We start from the raw sequence: 13784 nt of genomic DNA on the forward strand, positions 1-13784 counted from the left end.
GAGGTACATAATACTGGCTATCAGAGGCATCATGAAATGGGTACGATACGGGGTTGTTCGGGGGAAGAGCTTATCGATCAGGTATCGCGATACTTGTTGGGTGCTTGTCACTGTCACGGCTCCCATTCTTGCCCTTGCGGACAGTGACAAAGCCAACGAGGAAAGGTAAAGAGGTGGTCAGTGGTCAAATAGCACGGCGGAGTCACAAACACTCGGTGTGCCAAAAGGAAATTCTAAATCCTTTCCGACTCTTTGCATTCCGCACTTAAAATTCAAGGATGTCAAGTCAATCTTTTCCTCCATGAGGTTTACAATAAAAGTCCACAGCCAAACCAAGGCGGTTTCCTTTTTTTTATTTGACTCGAGTTCCCTTTGGGCCCAGTTTCCATAACCATTCAATGCTCCATGAGCTCCAGCACTAAGCATGTTGATAATCCAATCTCACAATAACTGATCGTTTTGGTTTCCGGCGCCCATCCCATTGACAGACCCGAAACTTTCTACCTCTCAAGACCTCTGCTCAAGAAGGGGAACCACCATCTGACATCGATCTCTGTCTCTCTCCCTAGGTCGGTCCCCGGTATTAAAGAGTGATTTCGCTGTTATTTCTTTCCCCCCTAATTTTGATAGAGGATATCGATGCTCGGAAACATGACAAGAACGCTTGCAATGCACAAAAACTAATCTCACAATTCTGACGGTAGTAGAAACACTTCTGTGTGCTAACAGAACAGTATGACGCGGTCGAAGCGAAAAGTTGAGAGGATCAATCTATCTTCTTGAGCGTAATGAGCCTCGCTCAAATCAATGAACATTCAGTATGCTTCGCGGCTCCATTGCTGAGTCGAAGTCGGATAATGTGAGGTGAATTGTTGGTCCACAGTGGTGGGAGTTGGGGTAGGAGGTGCACATTGATTAGGGGCGTTGAAGGTCTTCTGTGTCACGCCGAACATGTCACCCTCAGGAGTGATAGGAGGTGTGTACAGACCATGCTGCACCAATGACGGGAACTGAGACTTTTGAGGTGTGGCATAAGTTTGAAAGTATTCAGAGCCTGCGGGTTTGGTGACAGCAGAGGGAGGGCTGAGATCGTAAGTCGGAGTCAACGGAGCTCGGGAGGCCGACATGGCAGCCTTTTGAGCCAGGAAGTTGGTCAAGACTCGAGAAACGCCAGAGTAGCGCACCGAGGCATACTTGCGTGCCAAAATGCCCGAAGGCTCTTGAACTTTTTGTAGCAACTCCATCACGGTGGTGCTGCAGAAGTGAGCACCAAACTCATTGGGGCGAGCTTGAGGTCGACCGAGGATGTGGCGAGCTAGCACTAGAGCCGAAAGGGCAAGGGTGTGTGACTGCTTGGACACAAAGTCTCGGTGATAGAGGGCAATCTCTAGGATGTAGAGGGTCAAACTTTCTGTCTCGGGGTCGTAGACGTTGTCCTTGACGGCCAACCGCATAAAGGCGTCGACAGTAGGATGTCCAATGGCCCAACCAAGGGTAGACAAAACATGCCACTCCATTTGCAAGAACATGTCGTCGTCATAGAGCGAACAGCACATGGACTTTAGCTCTTTGATTGTCGGAACCTTCTCTTTCTTATCTCCATACTTTGCCGCGATGAGCAGTGCAGCACACCCAACAAGCTGATAGTGACGCTTGTAGACGACACGTTTCGAACAGTAGCGATCGAGGAGGTTGATTGTAAGAAATAGAGTCTCGGGTAGGAGCTGGAAAGCTGTATGGGCCTCGACCAAGAAATCGAGGAGGTAGGGCCGCATGTACCATTGGATTTCGGTTTGGATGTCGATTGCGTCGACGTCCGGCATGGTCTCTGCCTTCAATTAAAGTGTCAGTCTAGACTTACGTGTTAATAACCAACGTTACTTACATCCACTTTAAGCATATGCTCAAGCATGTCTTGCTGGTATTCATCTGCATCTCTTCTCGACATCTCCGACGCCATCAGGTGCTGACGATGTCTCGCAATTTCTTTGTCATGGTTTGGGTTCTTAATGACTGGGCGGCGGGGTTCGTCAAAGACCTCGACGATGCCACTCTCGTAGCCACTGTCGTTGGAGCCGAAGGAGGAGATTCTGTTGTTGAAAGCCATGATTGCAAGATTGGTGAAATGGCGGATGAATTATCAATTGGAAGTGAGGCAGAGCAGAGGTGAGATATCGAGATTGCTCGAGGGGTGAAGATTAACGACGGATAAAAAGTGAGTGACAGTCGTGTAGTTGGCAAAAGCTTTGAAAGGAGTGAAATGATCGGACGCAATCAAATGTTGCTCGCGAGGCTGGAGGTGGCCAGGAACCAAGGGAGTTTAAAAGTGTCTTTTCTAGACTTGGGAAGCTGGAGCGTGCGTGGTGTGGTTAGCAGACCGGTGATAGGTAAGTGAGGTGCTAGGACATACCGAAAGGGAGAAAGGGCACGGCGATTTCGAAGTCCTTGTTACTAGGGATCAACACGAATGCTCTTCATCTGGCCAAGGATTGGTATGCCAAGTAGATTGACTGCTCGTGCGTAGGTTCAGCAAAGGTCGAATGAACGACTCCGCCGGGGTGTGATTGGGGCCTTGGACTGGAATGCGGGTTGAGGAGGCCTCCAGAGGAGACGGGATTTTTGCACTGGGAAATCTAAAATGAAGTCAGTCCGCTGATTGAAGGGATGGAGAAAAGAGCACCGACCTCGGTATCTGAAAAGCACGTTGGCTATTCTAGACTGTGGTGACCTCGTTCTGCTAAGGGAGATGCAAATCTGCTTGAGAATATCTGGTCAGCGAACACTTCCCAGGCTGCGTTGAAAATGTGGGGGCGTGGCAGAAAAGGGTTAATGGGTCATGGGTCCAGCCAGTCGAAGATGATTGCATGTGTCGCTCAGGGAGTCCACCGAGTTCCAAGGTATAGATGATCAAGGGCAACACCAGGTCGAATTCCTCTTCCCTGCAGTGTCGTTTGAGCAATCTGTCTCTCTTTTCATGGCAAGAGGACTGTCGAGCTATAGGGGCTCAATCTCCTTTCTAAGCATCTGGTCAAGGAGGCTCGACGAGGTACTGCATCCCTTCTGACAAGATTCCCCAGCACACTTTGAGATTGTTTAGGTCCTCCTCTTGATTTCATCTGCACAGGGCACCGCCAACTCATGTTGAGCTCTTCTGCTTGATATCAAGGTGGGTGGGGAAGCCGAGAGAGCATACGAGGGACAGGAGGAGACCGGTGAGGAGCCAGGGGAAACGGTAAGTGTATGCTGGAACTGTCGATATGTCCAATGGCCTGAGTGGAGAGGAGAGAAGCTGTCCCGCCACGGGACCTGGTGTCGTTGGGGTTGTTTTATTTCTAGACCTCTGGTACGGCTGTATCTCACTCTTGCCCCATTGTCTGAGCCAGCCACTGCAAAGAAAGGTCCTTACCTCTTGGATGAGATGGAGGATCTTTTGTGTGCCCAGAAGACCCAATGCAGAACGCTATCCAGAACGTTCTGCGTAAACGAGTGCAGGTTTCAAGAGCAGTGCAGGGTGTGGGTGGTGCAGCTCGAGCAAGGCTCAGGAGGAACAGTGGTCAGAGCTGGTTGCGTGGGAGGAGAGTCGAGGACATGAGAGATACACAGGCGAGTCGTGATGTATCCGAAGGTCCAACGACGGGAGGAGGAGGGGAAGGAGAGGATAAAAAGAGGACGAGGTCAAGGCCTCATGGGATTGAGGATTTTGAGAGAAAGGACGGTGGTGGACGAGGAGAAAAAGGAACAGGAGGCCCGTCTGAAGTCTTGAGATGAGGAAGTCAGAGTGGAGTCAATGGAGTGTACGAGATGGTTGGCCCTGACAGCAGCGATTGGGCGTGGGCGCGGCCCCAGACACGACTTGCAGGGGTCGACAGCAGAACAACCAGGGAATCAGGGACGGCAGCGAGGTGGGCAAAAGTTGAGGGTTGCAGCTTGTGCGGGTTGGCGGATTGCGCGACAGCCAGCCAGGGAAGCAAAAGCTCCAATTATGCGGGTTCTGGCTCTCCAGAAACGGCGACCAGCCCAGCCGCAAGCCATGGCGTACGGTTCATTACTACTTACGACGATTCCGTAACTATTCATTGAGGGAAAACAGGCTTGACAGGGCACGCAGGGCACCAGGCCAGCCTGTGACCGCTATTGTGGCAGCTGTTTATTTGTTCAGCCCTCTATCCACGGCCAGTGGTCCCCGAAACTTTGTCCTGGTCTCTGGCAAACATGTTTCCAGGCTAGTATCGCCACTAGCGAGAGGGCCCGGGGAGGGATAGGCATTACCATGGCTTAACTATGTCACTGTACCGAGTACGCTCAATGCCTGGGGTAGCACCCCCGTTAACGCCCCCCTAACCCAAGGTATCTAGGCATGCCCAGGTTGACTCGTAGGTGCCTTTGATGCCTTTGATGCCTTTGAACAGATACTCGGTACTCACGCAATACTCGGTAAACACACCACCACTACTACCACCACCTCCTCCTTTCATCTGAGGCTCGTGAGACTCCTGTCACTTCACTTCACTTCACTTCAATCCAATACACCTCCTATCATTGACACCAACAAATTTCCTTTTACTTCCTATTAGAGCTCCTGATGGGCAGTACAGCTCAGACAAATTGTTACTCGTATGTATCATCAGATCGACAACCGACATTTTGTTGTATTGAGCCGATCACCCGTCAACCCATTGTTGTTTTGGTCGTTACCCGTGACAAGTACGAGGTACAGGCCCATTACCAAGTACTTACAACCCGAGCTCTTTGCGGTGTTTGCCATCCTTTTGCCTTTTTTTGGTCTCCTATGTATGTAAAACCATACAGCACATCCACTCTGGTCGCGCGGCTGGAGGTTTGAGGAGAGCGCGTCAAGGCGCGTCCATTGGTCCATGTCGCCGTCAGGTCCTTGTTTTCGAACCTGGCTAATGCAAGCCTGACGGAGTCCACAGAAGTCTTGACCAGCTACTCGGGGTCCAAGCCTGACCGGCAAGCTGCGAGCGAATTGTCACTACTGCAGTACGAGGGGACTACTCCCAGACAATTTTTTGCTCTGCGAGCCAACACGCGGGAATTGCTGTTGCGCGATCTTCGTGATTGACGTGAGATGATTCTGCATGGCCCTGGCTATCCGGAGTTTCTCGTCTTTCGCTAGGAGAAGACTTCCATGATGGTGGCTAGCTCTCGCCGCAAGGACCAGCCCAGCTCAAACGACCTGAAGCAGATGGCGAGCACAGCTTTGATGCTGCACCACTCTGTGGTTGTTCGTCCTCTGTTGCCTTGCATCACCGATTCCAAAGTGACCCCAGGATTGTGCTACTTGTGGACGACAGGGATACGAGAAATGGGTAGATGGGTCAATTAGCTTTGAGTTGTCCCCCTGTCGTGCCTAGAGATCCAGAGATCTACAAGGGTACGAGGGTACTCCGTGCTCCGTTCCCTATCTCGACAAGTTGCTGGACATCAAGCACTGTGAGTGGTCGACATGTATCGGAAGCTCTTCCAGCCACTCCAAATGGTTCCAAACCTTCCATGTGCAAACCATCCTACCTACAACAGGGATAATCTTAGAGGCGGCACCATCGGGTTGTTCGTTTCTGGCAAACCCTCATCTCCGTCAAGCGAGTCGATCTGAGGGAAAGCTGCTGCACCCTTTTTGACTCGCACAAGGACCCCTGTCTCGACATTATACCTCTGGTTCAGATCTGCAAAACAGTGAGTTTCCCTCGCTTTGTTACAGAGTTCTGATGCAGTCTTATTCCAGCGGTTACAGATCCGTGTAACTCAAGACGCATGAGCCCTCCACCCTCCTCCTTGACCGTTTCCTCTTGGTGATACTTTACCCACTTATTGACATCAGCAGGAGACTAGAAGGAAGGGCCCGTGGGTTTTAGACCGAAGCATCTCCTCAGCGGTGTCTACGAGGACGAGGACCACCTAAGTACCACCTGACAACGGTTATGGCTGAGCTCCTGACTCCACGACACGACACGGGGACCCATGTACCAAGTATGCACGCGATGTAAGAGATGGAGAAGAGAAAAAAAGAAGCAAAAAAGGATCCCAAGCAACAAGGCACAAGGGCACGCGTTTGCCGGAGATGACGCTGAGACAGCCGAGCCAGTGTTGCAAAGTCCAGATCGATCAGCGTTTTTGCTGGTGGTCAACACTCGGTAAGTTGGTATATGGAGTTCAATATAATTTCAGATCTGATGAAACTCAGCTCGTCTCTTTCCATCTCCTCGTTTCTCCTGTGACTATCAATATGCTCCCCCGTTCCATCTACTCGGAATAACACCATACAGCATTTTGTTTTCGATCCCTCGTACAACCAAGATGCCAATTTGGCCCCCTTCCCAAGCAAATCCTCTCTTTGTCGTTCCCCCACAATAATAAGGCAGACTAATGTACGAACGAGTTAACTCGTAGACGCGCGCGCAGAGTCGTGACACGCGACTATTATTACTTGTTATATTTTTTTTCTGAGATTGCCACTATGGATTTCCGTCGATATTGTTTGCATATCATGACGCGCTATGGAGCGCCGAGGAGCTTTTAGCCTCCGACGCATCCCATGATTCCTCATCCTCATCAGTCAGATCAGCTCCGAGATTTTTTTCGGCTCAAGTTGCTGGAGATTCTCGTAGTGTGGTTGGCGACATGGTTGAGATCCTGACTCCCTCGTGGCTGTAGCGAGTAGTGGGTGGCCTCGAATATTGTGAGGGACTGACAGCGACAATGACAGCGACAATGACAGCGACAATGACAGCGACAATGACAGCGACAATGACAGCGACAATGACAGCGACAATGACAGCGACAATGACAGCGACGACGACATCGACGACAACGACAACAAATATGCAGTGTCATCTCACATTTGTGTCCCTTGTTCCGCCTTTCCGCTTCTGCTTGTCTTGTCCAGTTCAGCCCAAACCGTTCATTCTACTGACCACTAATAACCAGCCACCAAAAACGCCCTGACCTGTCAAAGATCGTTGCCCAACCAAACGCCCATCTGCCGAGAAACATTTCTTCATCATGGCATTGGTGCGCATCCCAACGCCTGGCCTATGACCCCGAGACGACCTCAATGCCCCTCGTATATCGATCGCCTAGAACCGCCGTCGGCCGTTGCGGGCAAATGCAGGCAGGCAAGGCAGGCCATGGAGCGATTGGGCCTTGGACTGGGTCGTCTGCAGAATCAATGCAGCACCACCAGCTCGCAGCGAGGAGAGAGAAACTCCTCCAAACTGGTGACGGGACCGGCCACTGGCTTTCTCATCCGAGCCTTTGATTTGATTTCCAGTTGCAATATTGACAAAGCTCGAAAAAGACCACTACAAGAGGCCTGAATGAGACTCGACCAGTCTCAAGTCCCCAATCGTCGCTCGTCGCCGGTCCTATCGCTTGTTCCTCTTGATTTCGTTGGCTGCTTAACGAGTTCCTCAGCAGGGCTTGGGACAGTCTCCCACGGACCGTGCGGCGTAGAAGAAGAAAGGGGAAAAGGTCCAAGAATCACACCAGGGGAACTAGACAGAGGCTGGCGCAAGGCTTTACGAGCTTTACGAGCTTTTACGACGCAATCTGAGGCTGGCGAGACCCAATGGAATCCCAATCCCAATAACAAACAGCCACTCCGTCCTCGAGCTGAGATATGTCGGCATGTCACTTTGTCCCGCTGGCACAATACGATGTGGGTTTTTATCCGTCCTTGTCTACCACTTCCCAGGCGACGTCTTTCCGGGTGAAGCATCTACTGACCCTGAGTGCTGACCAGTGGAGTCTACACCCGGCCCTCGAGCCGGTGGCCATCCCATGGAACCCAACCGCATACTGTCTGGTGGCCGGGTTCTGTGCCGTGTCGATCTGGATGACGGTCGAGTTGACGTTGCAGGTGTTTTTCACCTTCCGGCGGCACAAGGGTCTCTATTTCTGGTCCCTCCTGGTCTGCACATGGGGCGTGGCGCTGCACGTGCTGGGCGTCATCCTCAAGCTCTTTAACGAGAGCAACTGGATCATCTCGAGCATCATCTTCAAGATCGGCTGGGTCGGCAACGTCACCGGCTTCTCCCTCGTGCTGTACTCGCGGCTCAATCTCGTGGTGCACGACCGGCGCATTCGCCGCGCCGTCCTCGCCATGATCGTCACCGACGCCATCGTCCTGCACACGCCCATCATCATTTTTGACTTTGGCATCTCCTCCCCGCACCCCGGTATCTGGTACATGCCCATGAAGGTCATGGAGCGGATCCAGGTGGTGTGGTTCAGCGTCCAGGAGACCATCATCTCGCTCATGTACATCTGGTGCACGCGCGACTTTCTCAAGGACATCTACTCGCGCCAGACCCACCGCGTCATGCAGCTGCTCATCACCGCCCAGGCCGTGGCCATCGTCTTCGACATTGTGCTCATCACGGTCGACTGCAACGACATGTTCACCCTCAAGGTGGTCATCCACCCGTTCTGCTACGCCGTCAAGCTGAAGCTCGAGTTCATCGTGCTGAACCAGCTCCTCGCCCTGATCAAGCATGGCATCGCGCCCAGCAGCTTTCCCGCCCCGGATGAAGAGTCCCCCGACGCTAGTGGGCCGACGCCGCCGAGATCTGGGGCTGTCAAGCATGGTTCCTTTGTGAGCACCGAGATCACGGCCACCGACGCGCGGGATAATGCAGGGGTCGATGCCTCGCGCAAAGAGTCCGTGCTTCTGCCCTCTGGCGGGCTGGGGAGAGACATGGAATACTACAGGAGGAGGGACGACGGCAACAACAACAAGAGCCAGAATATCGATTCTGGCGTCCCAGGGGGAGATGCCCGTAACAACAAGAACGAGTCGTCGACAAACGTAAAAGGTCAGGCCCTGCCTAGTCCAGACCTTGACCCGGACGCGATCGAGCCACTTCCGCTCCCAGGTCCAGCTTCAGCGTCAGCTTCTCCTCATCCGCCGCCACTACCACCACCATCACCACCACCCGCTCCTCCCCCTTCACAACCTCCTCCCACGGCTCCTGTACCAAGAATACTCGAGACACAGCCCTTTGAACCACAACCGCCCGCCCGGTCCCTGTCGGACCCGACACCTCTAAGCCCCACGCAGCAGCAGCAGCAGCAGCGTGAACAAGACTCGGAGGCGATCGTGGCGCAGATTGAGAGGCATTACCTGGGGAACTGGAATGGATGACCCTTCTCTAACAAGGCATCCAGGGTTTGGGATTTAGCCAAGGAAGATAATATGCGGCTCGTATGTACTTTGTAAAGTACGAGGGTCCGCCACAACGGCGCCAGGGCTAAAAGAAAGTCTTGGGTGTGCTTTTCTTTGGAAATACATACATATATATATATACATACCTAAGCTAAAGTCCTTTTCCACCCACGGCATATTACTGACTTTATTTACTTGCTACAAGAAGGGTATTGGGTCGGTTAACTGGGTACTAGGTACTAAGTACTGGGTGATTTAATATGATGCAATATAACATGGCATACTATGCATGGTATCTATCACCAATCGAATGAGCTCGCCCGCTGCTGCTTCTTCCATCTTCTCGACCAATGCTATCTACATAGTTACATAGCTACCCATGCAGCTAGGTGTCTGTGCGTATATTGTAGCCGAAAGGAAGGGTACGAGGGAGAGAGGGAGGAAGGAAAAATGGAAACTCGGCTGAGCACGGATTCATGTCAAGAGTATTATAGCAATACAGCTCACAGGAGAAGGCGAATGTCCAACAAGTTTGTCGGTGTCGTGGATTCACTGAATGTGGCGTACATACAAATTCACTCCCAAGGCAAGGATCGAGGAGCTCAATAAGGGACCCCTTCATCCACAAGCCCCAGTCAGCCCGTGGAAGCCTGAGTTCTCACATCCTTTCTCACTTCTGTCCCCCCCACCGCCTCCGCAACCTCGACCGTCTCGGCATACCCTACCCTCTCCTTCTCCATCTCCTTGTCACCCACACCCAAATCCCGCTCGTCCAAGACATTCATCCGCCCAAAATGCGAGTCAATCTCCTCGAGCGACTTCTTGGCCGTCTCGGGACACGCGAGCACCACCAGCGCCAGGCACACGAGGTTGAAGGCCATGAAGATGAAGTACGTTCGGGCGCCGATGTTCTGCACCGCGACGGGCCAGACTTGGCCGACGATGATGGCGCCGATGGATTGGCCGGACGCGGCGATTCCGAGGCCCGAGGCGCGGACGTTGGCGGGGAAGATCTGAGGGGAGATTTTGTATTAGTTCTGAGGGAGGGCAGGGGCTGGGAGAAAGAGGGAGTTGCAGATAGGGGGTCGAGCGGACGGGGTAGGATAGGCTAGGATGTCATATCCACCCTCTTTGGTTGTGTAGTCAGATAAATGACAGGGAAAGGAAGGCATACCTCGGATGAATAGATCCAGGTTACAGGACCCGAGCCGATCGAGTAGCCCAGAGTGAAGAAGAAGATGAAAAAGATGTTGCAGTAGTTGGCCGCACTGTTGACTTGGTTCGGATACGCCGTCTGCAATGCGCCGTTGATCTATGCATTCACCACCGCGCTGTCAGCATATGCATTCCGGACGACATCCGACAGAAACAGCAAATCAAGATCCCAGAAGGCGAGCTATGATCGAGGAATACCCGGCCAAAACTCACCATCAAACTGAACGCCATAATCGCCGCGCTGGATGACAGCGCCCACCGTCTCCCGATACGGTCGATCAGCAACAGCCCAACGATTGTACATGCGACCTGGACCGTCCCGTCGATACCGCTCGCCAGCAGACTCAGCTCCTTGGACGTCCCGGCCGCACTGAAATTTGACGGCAAGTAGTAGCGAATCCCCGAGGCGCCGCTCATCTGCTGCAGGAAATTCAACGTCCATGCGCGCCAGAGCCGTGCGAACAGCGGCCGGTCGGTGAAGAGCACCCGCGCGGATTTAACAGAGTGCGTCTTGTGCCAGAGGATGTTGGCGTGGATTTCATCGAGCTCGGATTGAACCGACGCCACGTTCGACGAGTGCCCGCGCAGGGCAGCGAGGGCTTTGGCAGCGTCGTCGACTCGATCTTGCTCCATGAGCCATCGAGGGCTGTTGGAAGATGTTAGTCAAAGTACTTCGCAGTCCTAGGGGACGGTCGAGTTTCGCGGTGTCATAGGGCTCCTTACCTCTCAGGGAAAAAGGGTATCAGAGCGAGATAGAGCACCGCAGGGACAAACTGCATGATGACACTCAATCGCCACTGAAGATCGACTCCTCTGCCCGTGGTCCAGTGGCTGAAGCCGTAGCCTATCCAGAACGCGACGCTGATTCCGGCGACGATGCCGATCTGGTTGCACGCGACAAAGGCTCCTCGCGTCCTCGCGGGACTGATCTCGCTGAGATACAACGGCACAGCGCAGGCGACCAGACTGGTGCCGAGGCCCGCAACGATGCGTCCGATAATCATCATGGAAAGGTGCACGGCGCCGGCTTGGAGGGCTGCTCCTACGCAGAGGATTGAGACACCCCAGAAGCCGGTCCAGCGACGGCCGCATTTCTCGTTGACAGGGCCCGCGATGAAGGCGTAGCCAGTCCAAGAGCCTAGAGCCATAAGGCATATTAGCAGCTTTTCTCCTAGAAGACACACATTGGAAAGGATGGACGACAAGATCATTCGGGAAACAGTACCAGTCACATACCAGCATAGTAAATCGCCGTAATCAGTCCTGTCTCGCTCGACGACGGATGGTGCAGTGACGAGATGAAACCGGGGGCGACGTATATGGTTGAAATGATGCCAATGTCATAGCTTGAGCCATCTACCAGTCAGCCTAGCACATCCGGCATCTTGACAAGCAAAGCATTGAAAACCAGAAAGGCAAGGCTCAGAAATAGACACTTACCCCCAGAATATGGCTCCGAGGGACATCCACGCCGCGGCCAAGTAGAGTCGCCAGTTAGCCCTGGGCGATGAAGGCGGTGTCGTTGTCGTTGCCTCCATGGTTCTCGAGGACCTGGCTGGGAACCGAGGAGATGTTAGTGAGGGAAAATACCCTTTAGAACAGCCTTGAACGACCGGAACGATAGAGGCGTTGGCACAATGTATGTTCAGCGGCTGGTGAAGCGGCCCTCGACAATCACTGAACCTGGTCTGCTCTCAATGCAAAGCAGACAGACGGTGGGGTTTTTATGTAGCGATCAGCAAACATGTCCCCTTTCCTCCCAGCCTTTCTCGCTTCCTCTCCTCTTCGGCACTCCCAGCTCGTTTACTGGACGACGAGAGGAGAGCAGAAGACGACGCTCGCATCGGAATGGACCACGAATGGTGTCTCCCACGCGTTAGCAGGCGCCATCCCCGTGCCGAGTCGAGCGGATTGGTGGGAAGCGAGCCCAAGCGGTGTTTTTGTGGAGGACAATGGCTCACGCTTCCGAGACGGAGGGCCCTAGCGCTCAAGCTAGAAGAATTGGCGATGAGTCGGAGGTTCCGTCTCTCTCACCTGGACTTGTAGTTGCTCTGCCATAACCGTCTGAGATGGTGGAGTGACAGACGCCAGAGGTTGATCAGGCAGCTGATGAATCCAGAGGCATCCAAAACAGCAGAAGTCCAAGAGCGAGAATGTCGAAACAGCCGAAAATCCTCATTTGTTGTTTGACAGATAAGAGTAAGTCAGACATGAGCGAGAGCAGACGACATTCTTGCCCTTCTCAATGTGTTCCTCTAGTAACGCCGTCCTGACTCACCACTCCACGCGATGCCTGACTCCGACAATATCGCAACACACCTTCCACCATCTCCCACAGGACCAAGGCCAGTTCTCATGGCGTCCGTCGCAGTATCTCCAACTCCAGCTCCCCGCGGGCCTGGATTTGATCGGTGGCGAGAGGGCTCTGGACGATGAACGGCGGAGGATCCGAGTGACGCCATGTAATCCTCCGTCTCGGAAAACGAGATCTGGACGGGACGGCGAGCATGAGTATGGAGATGAGCAGGAGGCTGGCGATGAGGCGGTTGTCTTCATCACCCGTAACGGCAGTGTGACGGGGTTGCTTGGTCTTCCGCGATTTCGCAGTCTGACTGTCCAAGTCGTCGGTGTCGGTGGGGGATTCACTCCTGAAGATCTCAGCACTTGTTCCTTGCCTCCTACTCCTCCTCCTCTTCCTCCATCCGGTCTAGTCTGCGTCGCCGGTGGGATAGGAATATGCGTTTTCCTCCCATCTCCCCTGAGCCCTTGTGACCGCGACGACACGAGAACCAGAATGAGACGGACCCTTCTGTGGTCTCTGCACGCCGATGACATCGACCTCGTGTCCCATCTCCTGCAACGGCGTCTACTCGACCCTTGCCAGTGGACGACAATGCACATCTTCCTCACAAGCGGGGCCGAAGCGTTCGAACAGGAGTCGGTGGCGCCTCTTGGGTCAAAGTGCGACGACATCGCGGCACGGGTTCGCAGATCAGGACCATCGGCGGCGACACTGTCCTTCACTTTCGGACGCATGACAATGGACGATCTATTTTCGGCGGCGGTGGCAGAGGATGGAGGACATGAAAAGGGAGAAACTACGAAAGATGCTCTCTTAGCCAATACGGCCGGTGCTCCAACGATTTGTTTCTGCGGGAGCAAGTCGTTGGAATGGCAGGTCAAGATGTGGGCGCTGAAGATGACGCCGGCGTGTCGGGTCCATACGACTCAGCTGCAGAAATGGACAGGAATACAAAAGATGGAGAGGCGAGTTCACAGACAGAACTAGCACTATCGGTATATTTCCGAGTCTCTGGTAGTGAAACGTCCACTCATATCTCCTTGTATACAACATGGACCAAACGTATGATCTCCTTCAAGCGCA

General features: G+C 53.3%; 4 protein-coding genes across 4 annotated transcripts; 2 read left to right on the top strand and 2 right to left on the bottom strand.

The window, feature by feature from the left end:
- Positions 1–815: 815 nt before the first annotated feature.
- Z517_03517 (uncharacterized protein) lies at positions 816–2107 on the bottom strand (the record flags this gene model as incomplete). Its single annotated transcript, XM_013432621.1, has 2 exons — positions 816–1832; positions 1886–2107. The coding sequence occupies 2 exons, from the start codon at positions 2105–2107 to the stop codon at positions 816–818; spliced, it is 1239 nt and encodes a 412-aa protein (XP_013288075.1).
- A 5532-nt stretch (positions 2108–7639) lies between these two features.
- On the top strand, positions 7640–9163 carry Z517_03518 (uncharacterized protein; the record flags this gene model as incomplete). Its single annotated transcript, XM_013432622.1, has 1 exon — positions 7640–9163. The coding sequence occupies one exon, from the start codon at positions 7640–7642 to the stop codon at positions 9161–9163; it is 1524 nt and encodes a 507-aa protein (XP_013288076.1).
- A 656-nt stretch (positions 9164–9819) lies between these two features.
- On the bottom strand, positions 9820–11937 carry Z517_03519 (uncharacterized protein; the record flags this gene model as incomplete). Its single annotated transcript, XM_013432623.1, has 6 exons — positions 9820–10197; positions 10359–10496; positions 10613–11045; positions 11123–11537; positions 11636–11745; positions 11840–11937. 6 exons carry the CDS (start codon positions 11935–11937, stop codon positions 9820–9822), a joined length of 1572 nt encoding a protein of 523 aa, XP_013288077.1.
- A 707-nt stretch (positions 11938–12644) lies between these two features.
- On the top strand, positions 12645–13688 carry Z517_03520 (uncharacterized protein; the record flags this gene model as incomplete). Its single annotated transcript, XM_013432624.1, has 1 exon — positions 12645–13688. One exon carries the CDS (start codon positions 12645–12647, stop codon positions 13686–13688), a length of 1044 nt encoding a protein of 347 aa, XP_013288078.1.
- Positions 13689–13784: the final 96 nt, after the last annotated feature.

Source organism: Fonsecaea pedrosoi (genome assembly GCF_000835455.1).
Source record: "Fonsecaea pedrosoi CBS 271.37 unplaced genomic scaffold supercont1.2, whole genome shotgun sequence".
In the NCBI taxonomy this organism is placed as follows: Eukaryota; Fungi; Ascomycota; class Eurotiomycetes; order Chaetothyriales; family Herpotrichiellaceae; genus Fonsecaea; species Fonsecaea pedrosoi.